The sequence below is a fragment of the Anguilla anguilla genome, chromosome 11 (assembly GCF_013347855.1).
Source record: "Anguilla anguilla isolate fAngAng1 chromosome 11, fAngAng1.pri, whole genome shotgun sequence".
NCBI classification, from domain to species: domain Eukaryota; kingdom Metazoa; phylum Chordata; class Actinopteri; order Anguilliformes; family Anguillidae; genus Anguilla; species Anguilla anguilla.
The window spans coordinates 18,068,786-18,084,701 of NC_049211.1; the positions used below are offsets into that span (position 1 = coordinate 18,068,786).

The 15,916-nt window shown below is 45.6% G+C and overlaps 2 protein-coding genes across 5 annotated transcripts; one reads left to right on the top strand and one right to left on the bottom strand.

Annotated features, from left to right (window-relative positions):
* The first annotated feature begins 1,631 nt into the window (after positions 1-1,631).
* On the top strand, positions 1,632-5,945 carry borcs6 (BLOC-1 related complex subunit 6). Of its 4 annotated transcripts, none has more exons than XM_035383525.1 (6): positions 1,632-1,698; positions 2,434-2,984; positions 3,114-3,516; positions 3,853-4,007; positions 4,420-4,503; positions 4,606-5,945. In XM_035383525.1, exons 2-6 carry the CDS (start codon positions 2,445-2,447, stop codon positions 4,729-4,731), a joined length of 1,308 nt encoding a protein of 435 aa, XP_035239416.1. In that variant the 5' UTR covers positions 1,632-1,698; positions 2,434-2,444; the 3' UTR covers positions 4,732-5,945. The 4 variants fall into 4 exon arrangements, with proteins under 4 accessions (XP_035239416.1, XP_035239414.1, XP_035239417.1 ...); XM_035383523.1 differs by having other exon boundaries at positions 1,648-1,776; XM_035383526.1 differs by having other exon boundaries at positions 1,648-1,776; positions 3,114-3,315.
* A 1,589-nt stretch (positions 5,946-7,534) lies between these two features.
* si:dkey-72l14.3 (Glyco_hydro_56 domain-containing protein) lies at positions 7,535-9,822 on the bottom strand. Its single transcript, XM_035382208.1, has 4 exons — positions 9,328-9,822; positions 8,816-9,208; positions 8,568-8,657; positions 7,535-8,131 (listed from the first exon to the last, which is right to left on the bottom strand). The coding sequence occupies exons 1-4, from the start codon at positions 9,778-9,780 to the stop codon at positions 7,535-7,537; spliced, it is 1,533 nt and encodes a 510-aa protein (XP_035238099.1). The 5' UTR covers positions 9,781-9,822.
* Between the last annotated feature and the right edge of the window lie 6,094 nt (positions 9,823-15,916).

Sequence of the window (15,916 nt, forward strand, 5' to 3'; positions counted from 1 at the left end):
GGCTCAAGAACAGGAGTTCCTATGTTGTCCCTTTTCAAATAATTGTTATTTGGTGACCTCTGTTGACTTCACCCAATCAAATCTTGACAGGCATTTTACTGAACAGAAAGTCCTGTGTTCATGCTGAATGGGAATCATTATCATAATGAGAAATACAGTTATGCATTCTTAATTTAGTACACTAGTTATTTGGCTTGACAAGTGTAAAGTGTGTAAGGTTTCGGCAACGGTAAATTTTTGGGTTCATGCGGATAAGGTATTGGGTTTGCTAGCTAGCTATGTATGGGATATGTATGGTCTTTGTACAGCTGATTTAATGTGTACGATGATGTGTGTTTCTGCATGTATGTCTGTGTTTGTGTGATAACAAATTGTGTATATATTTATTCACCAGCTCACAGAAATATACTTATACTTTCTTTGGAGACAATCAATTCAAGTTTTTATTTCAGTAGATGTATGTTCCATTAAGAATATTATTTCAAAGGGTACAGAGACAAAGTGCATTTCCATGCATCTCAATATACAACAAATCTGTGCATGCTCAGCACTCAGTGGGTATTCAAGGTATTCTTTTGTCATCCCATTGTATTTTTCTAGCTCTGCACTTCTAATAGCTGGTATTTCTGTGTGAAAAAAGTGGAAATGAAGGAGAAAATGAAATACGCAAAGTTAATTTTGAAATTCAATTCAAAAGATGTCCTTTGTCGTGATATTAAAATAATAATATTGCATTTTTATTGTTTTATAAAATCTGTCTTGGAGATTCTGCTGTGTCTTGAAAGAGCAATAAAGCTACACACAGTGGGATTTTCCCACACATGTACTAGGAGCCAGCCCTGAGTAAAGTTACACGTGTTCAATGAGATACATGCTGTGGCCCTCCACATACAAAGCTTCCCCAACTGACCCCAGATGGCCAGGATAAATCATTTCAAAGTCATCCTCAGTTCATATTCACATACAGTATGTTTTTAAATTACTTGTAGAATTGGATGCATCAAGTATGTCTTCTTATGTATTTAATTTTGTATGTCACATTGTACTTTGAAATGTTGTTTAACTTGTTTGTTTTATACAGTGCTTTTGAAAAAGAAAATAAATCATTTTGAATTAATTTAATCTCAATTACTCAACAGTAATTACTTGGTTTACCAACTTAATCTTAACTCTGTTAGGGACTATGATTACCTCATATGATTACCTCAGTAAAGGCAAATTCTGATTGCCTTGGCAACAAGCACATCCTATGCCTGATTAATAATTTTCTATGGGAAATAAAGAATACAAAATTGAACAAAGACATGATCAGGATTCAAAGCTGTAGATCTATCAGATCAGAAATGTGCTTTATGAGCTAATGTGCTACATTACAACATATGGACTCAACATGCCATTAAATATGCTTCCTCATCATAATATACAGGTTACTATATACACATTGGTATATTTTGCTTTTGATTTATTTCATTTTTTATCTGAAGTTAAAAAAAAAAACCCGAATAATTCATTCCTCTATATCTCGCTTCGTCAATTCTATATATTAAAAAAAATCTTGTTGTTTAAGAAGAATTAATGACCCAATGTTTTTGTGAAGCGGAACTATGTTGTAATCACATCCATGGTTTCTAAGTCGGAGGTTAAAGAGGTAGGACTCTGTCTGTTGGAAAACTTCATCCCCAGGAAATCGCTCTAGTGGTGAGTGTTTATGTATCCAGGTAGCTACCAAGCTACATGAATTTGGAAGTCATCGACATATATTTGCCCTTTCTGCACGTACGTAGTGTAATTTCACCTTTTCACGTCCGTTCAGTAAATGTCGGCTATCTAGTTTGTCAAGTAAATGTATAAGAAACTTTAAATTCGGAGGCCAGATTAGCTTGCTAACTAACTGTTAGCTGTTGCGATTGCACTTGTAGCCCCTGAGCTAGCTAGTTTCGCTTGCGCGTCCGAATAAATAGGGAAGTGCAACAATATGTCTCAGCCACTGTGGGCCTAAAGTTCTAGCTAGCTATGTGTAGACACTAGACCACTACCGATGGTGATCTTGTTCATATTCTTGAATAGAAGTAGGAAACTGTTGGCTGGCTAAACTAGCTAGCAAGCTAACTTCTTGTTTGTACATTTTCAGTTTTCATTAGCTATATATTCGCATTTTTGAATACATTTTTTCTACGTGAAGATGCTTTCAGTTATTACGTTGATTTGATGTATCAACAATACTTGACAGTTGTTCACACGAGGTAGCAAGTTGGCTAGTTAATTAGTTTTTGCTCATCATTGTGTTAGCGAGTTGCATGGATAACGCGATTACATTTGTGAAGATGATTGCATATTCTGTACTACAGTAACAAAGAGTGATAATGACAGGTGTCTCTGTGTGCTTAGCATCGGTCGGTGCAGGACATTATTAACGTTAGATGTTTTCTACAGCAGGCTAAGGGATGAGCCATTCCCCTGGGATTGGTGCACATGTGCAGGGAGCAGCCAATGGAGTGGCCACACTGGAGTCTCCAAAACTCTGTGGTGAAGAGGTGTCTCTGGTCAATGACTTACCCACTCTGCAGCCTCTGAAACATGGAGAGATAGTCCCTTGCAGGGCGCCCAAACTCGCTGTGGGGTCCCCTGTGGAGGAGGTGAACTGTGAGGGGCAGCCGGAGGAAGAGAGAGACACAGACACTTCCCACACCTGCACCTCTGACATGCCCTGTTTGGACACTCCCCAATCAGATGCATATTCAGAGGAGCCCCACATAAAGGAACCCCACATAGAAGAGCACCACTCAGAATTAATTTGCACAGACGTGCCCCAAACCACTGCAGATGGGGTCCTTGGCAGCTCTTTGCCAGATGGTGCACGGAGAGTAGAGGAAGAAGAGGAGGAGGTGGTGGAGGAAGAAGAAGACGAAGAAGTTCAACAGCAACAACAACGGGAAGTAGAAGAGCAGAATGAGGGGCAGGATGACACTGAAGATTCTCCTGAGGTAAAAGCAGTGCTCTGGATACACAGCCTTCTGTGTAGCTGCTAATGTAGTCAGTGGCCAGTGGCAGCATCAGTTTGGGATGCCATTTGTAGTTATGTGTGAGAGTAACACAATGTCTTTTATTTATAGCTTTCTGCAGATTCCCCTACAGTCTCTGAGCCCCCCACCGAGAGCCAGGTGCATCCGAAGGACCCCCTTCCCAGCGAGGAGCAGGAGGCCTGTCGCAGCCCCCCCCGCTGCCAGGAGCCCCCCTGCCCCCCCCATGTGATGGCGCAGGTGCACGTGCGAAACGCGCCAGAGCGGGAGCGCATCGTGCGCGGCATGCAGGACAGTAAGAGTCTGGATGAGATCAGCCAGGTGTGCGGGGGAATGCGGGGGCGGGGAGGGCAAGCCGAGGGCCGCAGGGCCACCATCTCCAGCGCCCTGGAACTGGAGGGAACAGTCAGCCGCGATGGAGAGCTCACTCACTTCATTACCAAGAACCTGGAGCACAAGATCAGAATGAGCTCTAGACCGAGCCTGGACTCTGACTGTGAGTGGGAGTAGTGCTGTGGGGCTGGGGCCAGGGGGGCGGGACTGGGCTTCGGGTGAATCTTTCAGATTCATTTCACTGGCACTGCCTTTGAGCATGTTGGTTCATCGCACTGAACCCGAGGGCTGGACTGATGGCATGTCTCTTGTCTGCTTCGTGCTGCAGAAACAAAGCCCCACCTTGCTGTTGGAGTTCATTGCAATCTGTTGTTCTCAGCAGTTTTGATCACCATTGGAATGGTGATACGTGTGAAAGGTGTTTTAGTGAAAACATCTGGAGAATATTAATTTCACTTATTGTAGTTGTAAGTGCTCTTCTGTACTCCCCGCCCCTCAGCTGACTACTCGGTGCGGAGTCGGGGCTCCCTCCGGCGGCCTGTGGACATCCCCCCGATAGACCCCAGCGTCCTGCTGGACCTGCAGCGACACACGCAGGACGTGGCCCAGAGCGTGGAGCTGATGATGCGCAGCCTTAATGGAACCATCCAGAATGTGAGGGCCGAAAGCAAACCCCACACACTGTATTCTAACATTTTGCAGGTTGAACTGCGTCTCAGACACAGGCACACACGGTGACACAGGCACACACAGAGGCGCACGCGCACATCCTTCTGCACGGACACACTCCCCGTAGACCCCGTAATCAGTGGATTATGGTCTATGTGTGACTTGCTTTTTCTTGTCAGTCTGAAACTGCTGCCGTGACTCTCCTGGTGTGACTACCTTTCCATCTGTCAAAACTTATTTTTTGGCTGTGTTCATCTTTTTCGACCCTGTCTGTTTGATATGTTTCGCTCACTCTGACTCATAGCGATTCTGTGTCTGTCTCATTCCTGACTTTACATTTGGTCTGTCTGATCTGTCTTTCCTTGTGTCTCACTCTGTCTTTGTATCTCCTGTGCAGATGACAGCCCTGAGTGTCGGATACATTCAGACCTACAGGGACTCGGTGGACAGTCTGGGGGAGGCTGTGGACATGAGCATAAAGGTGAGATTTGTGTGGAGAGAGACGGGAGTGTGATGGATGCAGGTTAGCGTGTAGCTCCTCTCACCTTTCTGCATGTGTGTGCGTATCTTTGTGTTTCTGCAGGGAATGTACACACTGATGGCTCGCTGTGAGGAGCTGGATCGCTCTATGCAGCCCATCCATGCCCTGGCCCAGCAGATCCGTGACATCAAGCGCACACTGGATGCCCTAGAGACGCTTTGCAAGTAGCCCCTTTCCCTGCGACCGCGCTCTCCTGACTTCCCCCCACGCCCGAGAGCAACCATTTCCTGCCTCTACACTCCTGCCGTCCACCACCCCCCTCCAGCTCAGATTGCGCCATTGTAACCCGCGAGGAGGGGGGCCTCTGTCTGTCTGTCTCTGTCTGTCAGTCTGTGCGTGCACGTGCACGCAGGCGCGTGTTTGTGCGAATGTGTGTGCCACAGGAAGTCTCCGTGTTGGGGAGGTCCTGGGCGCACAGGTAGAGAGCAGGTCTCAGTGATGTGCAGCGCTTCGCTCCCTTTGGCAGGCTGTTAGAGGAGGGGAGCAGCACAGCTGCATGTCCCGCCTGGAGGTGTGTCCCCCCGAATGCGCCACTCAGATGTCTGCCCCTCCCCCCTGGAATGCGTTATCATGCTGGGTAGCAGACACTGACACTCATGTGCCAATATGATCTCAGGTGTGTTGCTGTGGTGACGGATGCAAGGTTGTGTCCCTCTTTAACCTGTGTGTTGCCATGGTGATGGATTCCGGGGTTTCTCCCCCATGTTGTCTGCATGTGTTACCACTGTGGCACGCTTAGGGTGTTTTCCTCTGTACTGTGTGTGTGTTTAGTGTGCCATCTGCTCGAATGGACCGCACTAGCGTCCGTGCTAGGGATTAGGAGGTAAGGGTCCTCTCAGCTGGGGCTCTGCGTAGGAGATAAGAAATCAGCTGATCGCGGAGGTACAGGATCAGCAGGGGCGAAGGGGGAGGGGCTGCCTGTATGGCCTCAGGTTCTTGACTGCACTCACTGTCCCTGTACAATCAATGCTATTTCTGTAAATATCGTCTCTTTCTTTCCTTAACATTTTATTTAGTTTGTCCTTATTGTATATTTTAAAATAACACAATAAATTTACAAAAACTGGAAAGACATCCTGCTTGTGATTTCCCTGGACAGTCAGGTGACTGCGCTGCTGCACAGAGCTGCATTGTTTCTTCAGAAAGACTCCGAGATCTGAACTCCTACAGTATATGGGAAACACGTACATGTGTACATGTGTATTTTCTGGTCTAATGTCAGTTATTACACTTAATGAGTTTGAGAATGTTGCTTAATATAATGTTAGTTTATTGAAAATACAGAGTTTGATTTTGTGTGAACTTCCAACAGTTTATATTTCTTAAATCATTGTACATTGCTCGTGCCCCAAGTATTAAACTTGGCTTCAAGTTCAAATATGCTTTTATGTTCCTGGGTCATGTCAGAAATTTTCATGTTTTGTGTTTGAACAACGTGAGTCTTTCTTTTTATTACTCCACTATCAACACTTCACCTTCAGTTTTGTATCATGAATAGAGACAGGTCCAGTCAGTACAGCATTCCAATCAGTTTTATGTTTTTGAAAACATAATGTACAGTGAAGCAAATTCCAGGCAGATGCAGTCACAAGTGATTGACATCTTGTTACTGGAAAAGTATGCTGAAAGGCTTTTAAAATTTGGCATTTGCAGCTGAGGGCTTCCTGTCCTTGAAATTTTGATACTCAGCGTTTCATCTGCAGAAATCCACATGACCCGCTTTTGTCCCATGATGACTGGTCACACTCCTTATACTATTGCATTCCTTGTAGGGTCATGGTTAAGTTGTGATTTGCTTCCTTTGCTGGTTATAAACTGATGACTCTGACCATGAAAACCCTTAGAAAACATACCTTCAGCAGTTACAAACCACAATGACTAGACTGCTGGAAATAAACAGGAAGTGGCTAACCGTAGGAATATTGGCATCAAGTGGGGAAAGACATTCACTCACTGGGTGACTGCGTAATATAAAACAAAAATATCCTACATGGTTTAATGTTTCGAAGTGAAATTGGCACAATTTTGGGAGCATCAAACTGAATATTATTTTACTGCCTGTGATTCACCTGGTGTCTGGCATCAGTGCTGAAATTTTGATGTGTGTATTGCATTCTTTCTTATGACCTCTCTGAACATCTTCACATGCCTTGTGTGTAAGACGTGCTCAGAGACGTGCTGGATCAGCGTGGATGTTGGAGAACGAGATGTTGCCTGCACCTGGGATACGTGCAGAACTGCGTGAGCCTGCTGGGGGGGTCATCTCCGAGCCCCGTTAGAGCGCTGCAAAGCTATTTTAAATCAAACTAGACATCAAGAGCTGTAGGTGACATTTACCGTTCTTGCATGTTATCAGTCATAACAGACAAAGCTGAAAATTCAGACGTTTATCACTTATTTCAAACCCACAGCGAACAGCAGATAAAACCTGCGTGTTCCCCTGAAATCTGTCGTTTATCAGGCATCGCTCTGGAGATGCACATCTGGAGCGCTTGCTAAGGTTTAGTATTCCCCACGTACATGTCCCACAGTGATCAGAAAAAACCTTGGCTGTAAATAAAAATGAGAAAAACTCAAAACTGCTTAGACCTGAGTAACAGATGCAATCAATACTGTCATTGTGAGTGCGCACTATACATTATGCACATAAAATATCAGAGCAGAGGGAAAAGTAGTGAAAGGGTGGAGTAGTATGTGAGTAGAACTGAAAGCACTCCAAACACAGTTGACAATGTTTTCCAAGTAAATAAACAGAATTTCAGTCTCCTAAAATGTGTGCATTTTGTCTGTCAGTCATCAGGCCACCCTGTTCGTGTTCCTGTCAGTTGTTCATCTTTGCATATGTGCAGTTCTGTGTACAAGTGCCAAGGCCCACCGAAGCGCCTACAACCCTTTGAAAACTGTTTGATTTGGCAGGAGAGATGCCTGCTTTCTGTGCTGTTGGATACGTCCTCTCCACTGCTGAGATCCATCAGGTATAGGCGAGGAAGGGGAGGGCAGACAGCAGCAGAGTGAAAAGGGGAGGAGTTAGGAGCGGGGTGCCCTGGTTCGGGGGAGAAATTGACGGTGCTGCCGTGGGTCTTGATGTTGGTTCTGTTGTGGGCCCCACCTCAGTAGGCCTCACCTCTGTAGGCCTCACCTCTGTAGGCCCCACCGCTGTAGGTCCCACCTCTGTAGGCCCCACCACAGTGGGCCCCGCCACAGTGGTCTGTTCAGTCAGCGTTGGAGGCTTCCTGCCCTGCCCATTGGCCAGAGCCAGCGGGGACTCCTCATCGGCGGCAGTGCCCTCCAGGGCCTCGTACCACTGGCACTGGAAGTCACGGCGCCACGCCTCCAGGTCCTCAGAGGCCAGGTCCCCCACCGCCTGCAGGCCGTCCGGCCCGTCGGACAGCAGCAGGAAGCTGGCGGGGGGCAGGTGCAGATAGGAGCGGTCCTCCGGGTTCTTCCGCAGGCAGCGCCCGCGCCCCTGGCACAGAGCCTCGCCACAGAGCCGTGCCGCCGACGTCACGTTTACTGCGTATGGGCCCAGGACCTCGCGCACAAATTCCGCCAACTCCCAGCATGCTTTCTGAGAGCACACAAGGAAGGCTTTTACTGAAACCACACCAGTCATCTGTAAAGTTATCTGTACCAATGTTACCATATAAATATGGTCAGTTGATCAGTTTTAATTTAAATTTTTCTCCTCTAGGGACTGGGCTGGAAACTAGTTTTGAATAAAAATAACACAATGCATCTGCTTTGTATTGCATGGTGCATAAATACTGTATTTGTTGTCCCTTGGAAATAAATTATAAAATGGGAGCACATGCAAGGTGGACATGAATGAGAATGACCGTTATTGTGATATTGTGAAGGTGAAGCCGTTAACAATGTGTGGAATTTTTAATGCTCTTCAACTATGAAAATGCATAGTTTTGATGGAGTGATGCATGAATGGCCTGATAGAGATTCAAAGATTTGATATTTGATGGAAAGAGGCAGACAGATGGATGAAGAGGTACCTGGGTCTTAGCTGAGAAGAATTTGTCCCAGATGATGACTCCAGCCGCCCCCATTGCTGCGCTCTCCCCCATGGTGTTGACCAAGTCGGCCTGAGGGCAAACCAATACGCACATACATAGTCAATGTCTACAGTTTATGAAGAAAGATACCATCAACATCTACTACTCACTCATAAATGCCCACAGTACTGCCTTGAAATCTCTTACTGCTGTCAGCATGAAGCTCCCTGCCCTCTTTGGACACTCACCTCAGACAGAAACGTATTGGTGGATGTGTAGACGCTTCTGACCAATGGAAAAACAGGAAGGTCGTAAGCGGTACCAGCCAGGGCTGCCACCCGCAGGGCCTCACGGATCTGATTGGAGGCGTACAGTCGTGCCGCTCGAGAGCGCCCCAGGAGTTTGTCCAGCAGGAGGGTGGGGAAGAGGGCAGAGGAACGCTTCCAGAGCCACTGCAGCTGGTCATTCAGGGCCATCTCCGTAGCAGGACAGCGGCCCGTGTAGTTTTCTAACCGCTGGCCGGGGCCGGAGTTGTAACAGCTCGGGTATGGGGCCACGCCCCACAGGACCTGGGGGCGGAGCCTCCTCGCCTCTTGCAGAGTCTCCATCAGAATGGATTGTGCTGCTGCCTCAAAGTCGACCTGAAACAGGAACAGGACCACCATCACGGAGGCTGGCATCGTCACTGGGGAGGCCAGCTCTGCACACAGAAGAGCGACGCGAGACGGGTGTAAAAGTGAGGAGTCTGCGTGACGTTTACCTGCGCCCACTTGTCCACCTCATCAGGGCTCCAGTCAGGGAAGAAACCGCGCAGCAGGGCGCGCGACTCCTGCTGGTAGATCTCCTGTTTGCCGCGGTTACGCCCCCACTGCGACGCCCACTCCTCCCAGCAGATCAGGCCTAGGCCCTGGGCTTCAGCGGAGGGCAGCGCGGCCAGCACGTCGGCCTGTGTCCTCTGCAGGTGCACGTCCAGGCTGGTGTGCTGGGGCAGGCCGCCAGACACCGGCTGATTCTGGGAGTTGTAGAAGGGATAGAGGCCCAGGTTGTCCTCGTAGAAGACGGACACGCGGCCCTCCCTCTCCATCCCGAAAGCGGCGGGGTCCGGGCGTCTGAGGCAGGCCGTGTCAGGAATACCCCACAGCACAAGGAAGGGCTGTCCCGGCGGGATAGGGCTGCGTGTTGGCTGCAGGGGGCCTGCTGACCCCGGGGACATTAGGATGACCCCACAGAGCAGCGAGAGCAGCAGGGCTCCACCCCACCCTGCCTCCCTCACAGCCATGGGGGGCCTCAGGGGCTCACTCCACCCCACACCACACCCTCTTTCTGAAACACACAATTTTAACAAGCACACCTCTCATTACAGTACATCACTGCATCTCATATGAGAACCCATCTAGAGTTCGGTATTAAGTAAATTATCATTGTGATGTATACCATTATTGTAATGAACCCAGGGTTAGGTTGTCGGTTTATTATACATTGTGTGGTCCCTGATTATCACTAATGTTTTCATATGGTTTTGACCTTTACTGTTTTATCTCAAGGTCTATTGATGTTTGATAATCAGTAAGCACTCGATAAGCTGATAACATCTTGTTGTGTCATTTTCTAAGTCTGCTCTCAACATTCAGCAGTTCATCCAGTCTTAATCCTGCATTCAAACACTATGGTCAAACAATTAGTAATTTGAGCAGAATCTATCAGCACTAAAAAGCTTTGTAAGATTTATTAGTGCTGCCCACTTAAGACCCTTCTCCTGCCTAGTCCTTGTGAACGTACCCTTATCACAACCAGGGTGGGTACATCAACTCTTGGACAAGACATTTCAGCAACTCCTAATTTGTGTATCCTTTCAGTGAGTAATACATATTAAAACCATTACCACGTGTGAACAAATACTACATTAGCAATGACACATAATGATGTGTAATGATACAGAAATAATAGTGTTTGATTTGCACTAAGAAGAACACATGTATACAAACATGCTTAATAAAATGTGACACGAGCATCAGAGTCTGTGCATTTTTTGTATTAAATAATAGTCAGATTTCTCTGGAAAAAAACAAACAAACTGATATGTCTTAAGCTGTTTCATTTCACTCTTCAGATCTTTTGAAATTGTGTCTTTTTTCTGCGAGAGAAAAATCCTGTTGATTTAACATGTCATGTCTTGCATGTTTTGTTTTCAGTTTTTGATATTAATATTAAATTACCAAGAAAAGGTTACGCTCTTGGCATCAGCTGTTAGACCTATTCTCTACCTTATGATCTCTCTTGTTTAAAGGACTCAAATGGAAGCACATAAAAATGATGACTTAATTTCCTCTTTGACCCTTTCATGAGCATCTCGTGACAAACCCGGCCTGTACTGTCTAATCTTAAAGCAGTGGAAAATCCAGTATTGAAAAGGAGGAAGTGCCGCAGTGCTGTTCGTGTTAGGCCTGGGGCTATGAGGAAGAATCACAGCTCACAAGATCAGACTTACCTTTGCATCTGTACGTCAGCTCAGAGATTTTGCTTGCAGTGGTCCAGGCAGAACTTTGTACAGGAGAAGGTGGAACTTAAAACACTCTGTCTTACCATCAGGAGAGAGAAAGCATCTATGAGAGGAGAGGAAGAGAGGAAGAGGCGTGTAGGAGTGACAAAGTGACAAACAGAGTAAAGCTTCTTCACCTCCACTGAGGTAATCTGTGAGTAATTGGGGTCAGCAGTGAGAACACTGCTCACATGACTGGAATGCCAATAATCCCATAATCCACCACTGCTGTACTGCATAATCCACCTCTCTCTTCCTCTCTTTTCTCTGTCCAGACAGGGCATACCTGTGTTCTCTCCTAGTACCATCTCCCTTTATGTGTGTTTGGCCCTCCCCTCTCACCATTATAGCAGACCCCTGGCTATAGCAGCAATCTCCTTGCCTCTCTCATGCACTCTCTGGTTCAATGTTCATGAAATCAAAATCAGTTCACCAGATTAGAAAGGTCAACAGAAATTCACAGGTCTTACAGAATAAACATAATAAGACAAAATAAAAAATAAAAAACATTCCATAATGTAATTACACAATACAGAATTGTAAAAACACAATCCACGATTGTATTTGCATATGTAACCACAAAGAGGACAAAGACAAATATAAACTAGAACCTGTGTATATAAATTCCACAGTGTTTAAGTATGTATGCATTCTCGTATGTGTGCTGTGTGTGTGGTTATGTGTTTGTGTGTGTGTGTGTGTGTGTGTGTGTGTGTGCGCGTGTTTGTGTTTGTAAAGTAGTTTAGATGTGTGTAAGGGCAATGTGCGTGTTCCGGAAATGAGATTATCTGGCAGTGGAATCCGGGGTGAAAGCAGAGAGCAGGGACTTGCTCGTGACCCTATTAACCTTAGCGACAGCTCAACGGGCACTTCAAGCTGGTCTGGGCAGGATGTGGTTAAGAGGGGAGGACAAGAGCAGACAAGAATAAGATACAAATTGAGTGTAATTGTATTAACTTTTGTGACTACTCTGTTGGATGGCTGCAGCCCAAACTTTTGTAACATAACACAGATTCAATGTTATGATTTATAATGGAGATTTTTCTCTTTAGCTCAATTTAATACCAATGTTAATCACAGGGAACGTAACAGCAAATTGATTTTAAGGCGTAGCAAGCTGTTACTGCACCCTCTTGTGGCAATAATAGGTTGAACACCCTTTCAGTATCTGAGCTCTTCGAGAGGCCAATGGGCTTGAATTTCTCCCCTGCAGTTTCAAGGGTGACAGTTACCAAGGAGGCCAGGTAGGGTGGAATTGTGTGAATAATGATGGGGATATGACAAGATCAAAATAGTTTATTTTTAAAGAGCGATCCAGTATGCTCTAGAGACTAGACAGCACATACTGGAATTATATGTAGAAGATTTTGACATTACGTGTGCACCACGAGTGCCCGATAGCGCCCCCTGCTACAGTGAAAAGGATGAGATAAAAGTGACGCTACCACTCCAGGAGCATCTGCATAGCAAAATTATGCTACCAAATCCAAAACATCACTTCTGAACAGCCATTAATATTGAACATTAATAGAACACATCAGCCTTTACCAAAAGAAAAGATTTGAAATCATAATTATCACCTGAAAGTAATACTAATAAAAGTAATACTAGTTTTAAGTGATAATTAAAAAGTAATCATTTATTAATAATCATATTTTGTTATAACAGATAGAACAGATTTTAAAATTCCCTATGCCTCATTACTTTCCTTACTTTAATGTTGCCATGTATTGTGAATTCCAGGTATAAAATGAAATATGTATGCATTTTTGGAGAGAAGGGGGTCAGCCTGAAAAAGTGGGCAGGGTGAAGTGCTTCCGTTTTTTGACCTCCAAAATGATCTGGGGAAATAGAGAGTATGAATAAACCAGGGGAGGAGGACCAGCTCCGGACAGGGCAGCCAGTCACCAGCACTCTCCTGGACAGGCCCAACTGGGTAACTCCACCTCCTTATGAATGGCTGGCTGGTGCTTCCTGTGAGTGATTGGCAGAAAGCCTTTGGGCTGTAGAGCTGAGTGGAGTTGGCAGGCTGAACCCTTCTCCTAGAAGGGGCAATGATTTGGGCCCCAGCTGCAGGCTGACTCCCTGAGGCCCAGGAACAATGTCCACCCTGTACTCCTCCCCCTCCCAATATTCCCTTGGCTTTGAACTAGACCCACTAATCCCCAGCACTCTTCAGGTGGCTTGTCCCTGGTGGCAAGCAGGGAAGTTGGAACAGGATGACAATAGGGCTGTTGAACATGGCACGAAACCGGAAAGGCCCTACAAAGGGTGGTGGGGGGCTCTGAGAGTGACACATTCACTTGGGACAATGCGGTCTGGCAGCTGGGGGCAGAGCATAAAGATGAGGGGCGGAGCCAGAAAAACCTGCTTTGATCTCTGTCTTTTTAAAAAGAGGATAAATGGAATTAGAAGAACTGGCTAGGGTTGGGGGGGTCTTGGGTGCTGGTGGTGGTTGTGGTGGGGGAATGGGGTGTGTAAGGGGCCCTGGGGAAGGCCAGGGGTAGATCCTGAATCCTCTTCTTGGGGGTGTCTGTCTGCTGGAGCAAAGACTGTGGCAGCAGAGGAAAAATCCGGCCTTGGAATTTACAAATGAAAGAACACAGGTTTTTTTTTAATGCGATTAAAATTTTCCATTTCACTGCTCCTCCCTCAGACAGGCTGTAAAACCCTGTCTTCTTCAAAGAGGTGGGGGGGGGGGGGGGGGGTTTAGAGAGGGTAAAGACTGGACACAGTGAATGTGCACAAAAGGGAGATGCCGATGTCTCTGGGCATGGGGGCTCTGAAACATTGAGGTGCTGGCGTAAGGTGAACTACAGGTGCTCAGAGGTTACTGCTTGAATGAGGGTTTTAGTAGTAATACAGGCGTGCAGGGGGTAGAGCTGGGGTCAATGGGGGGGCGGGGTGTTCTGGTAGTGGGGGTGAGTGTCGATATAAGGGCTGCAGGGATATTTTCTGTTTTTTATACGTTTCTGAAATCTGCCGCATATTCCAACATGTTTCTATAACTTTGCTTGCCTAGATAAGCACAGAAGTAAAAGAAAACAGCAAAGATATTTTATTAGGAAGGTCAATTGTTAATTGTTGATAAAGAGCAATAAAAACAACAAAAACAATAGGCATGCATGCAGAGTAAAGAATATCTGCATATTATGAGTCAGTGTACAGCAATACAAAGCATGCAGCTTCATCACTCAACTCAGATGAATACATCTCTGGCCCCGAGTTCAAAACATGCATGATAAATTTCGACCAGCAAATTATTCTGTTATTTTACACCAGCAACACGGTCAGCTGCCTTACATATCCAGTCAAATCAGTGCAGAGATACATAATGGCATGCCTCTCAGCATGCCATTATGGTTGGAGGGAAATCAAAGGCTGACGCCTGCCCAAATTGATTCTATTTTTTCAACCAATAAACTGGTATGGTTGTGAACAACAGCTTTGTAACTATTTTTCAGGTAAAATAAAAGCTTTCTTTTCTCCGAGCTGTATTGTTAGATTTTTTTCAACTACTATATGATTTTGTGACTATTAAAAACTATTTGCGCTATTGATGTAGCTAGACATACTTACGGTTCCAACCGTATATTATCGTCTTTCAGCTTAAAATGATTTTTGTTTATTAAGACATCCATGTATATTCACTTGTTAAACAGAACTATCTAGGACAATTTGTGAGGCTTAGTGTAATATCTTCCCAATTAGGTACCCAATTTATACAGCACAGGAGAGATTTAACATTTTGGCATAGCAATTTACTAAAGACTGCAACAGCATCCCAATAGGAGCATGCCCCCATGGGCCCAGATCACAGTATTCAAACCACATGTTGCCCTTCATTAACATGTAGTTGTTCTCAAGCTTCTTGTGATCATTTAGTTCATTTCACTCCCTGACCTGGTTTCCATGGAGACCACAGATAATGGGGTGATGGGGGAGGGAGTGGAATTAGGGCTGGGTTGTTTTGCTACTTGGAGATACGTGGGGAAAATGAAGGGGGGTGGGGGTGGGGGCTGGGCGGTCAGTGTAAAGGTAGCAGACACTGCTCAAGGCCTATTTTAAGGTTTAAAGTTTGTTGGTAAATGTAGGGCTAATGTTGAAGTCAGTACAGGACTATGGAAGTTATTTTGCTGTGGTTAGTGTAGGATCAGTCGAGGAGGGTGGAGGTCAATAGTTTCTTTAGCAAGGATGGGGGTAGTATAAGGGTTAGTGCAGGGGTTAGCACATGGGTTACAGTAAGATTCAGAGGGGCAGTAACAGGTAGAGTGAATATGTGGTACATTTTCACAGTGGAAAATTACTGGACTAGACTAACTGGATTTCTTGTCTGAACTTTAGATTTCATGCTCGAGGAAGCATGTCCTTTCTCAGAGGAGGGAAAGAGGTGGTAGCTGTCAGTCAGAAGTGATGCAGACTTCCTGCTTGTTTCAATTGCCATGAGAAAAAAGGCTAAAACAGAAAGCAGTTATAGTGTCAGACTGGTTTATTTTTACATGTCTCTTTCATATCCTCTTATTCTCATCACCTGTAAATGTAGGCACGAGGGGTGTAGAAAACCTGTGCCAACACCCACATCGTGCAATCATGGCACCAGGGTCCACTTCCTATAAAGCTCTCTCTGTGTGTAAATACATTCCTGAAGCTGCTGACCCGTGTTCTGCAGGTTACCCTGACAACTACTCCTTCCCCATGGTGACCACTCCTTCCCTGAAGTACAGCCCCAAGCTGCATAAGCCAGATGACCAAATCTATTTTTCATTAATTCTCTTAGAGTTATGTTTCCCAAGAGACTGGTAAATCTGGC

What these genes read in the sequence shown, in the direction of transcription:
- borcs6 (XM_035383525.1), top strand. Translation starts at nt 2,445, where the DNA reads ATGAGCCATTCCCCTGGGATTGGTGCACATGTGCAGGGAGCAGCCAAT. An exon ending in ACCGAGCCTGGACTCTGACT is followed by an intron (nt 3,517 to 3,852) that starts GTGAGTGGGAGT and finishes CCCGCCCCTCAG; the next exon opens with CTGACTACTCGGTGCGGAGT. An exon ending in CTGTGGACATGAGCATAAAG is followed by an intron (nt 4,504 to 4,605) that starts GTGAGATTTGTG and finishes GTGTTTCTGCAG; the next exon opens with GGAATGTACACACTGATGGC.
- si:dkey-72l14.3 (XM_035382208.1), bottom strand. Translation starts at nt 9,780, where the DNA reads ATGTCCCCGGGGTCAGCAGGCCCCCTGCAGCCAACACGCAGCCCTATC. An exon ending in AGGTGGACAAGTGGGCGCAG is followed by an intron (nt 9,209 to 9,327) that starts GTAAACGTCACG and finishes TTCCTGTTTCAG; the next exon opens with GTCGACTTTGAGGCAGCAGC. An exon ending in TCTTCTCAGCTAAGACCCAG is followed by an intron (nt 8,132 to 8,567) that starts GTACCTCTTCAT and finishes GTGTGCTCTCAG; the next exon opens with AAAGCATGCTGGGAGTTGGC.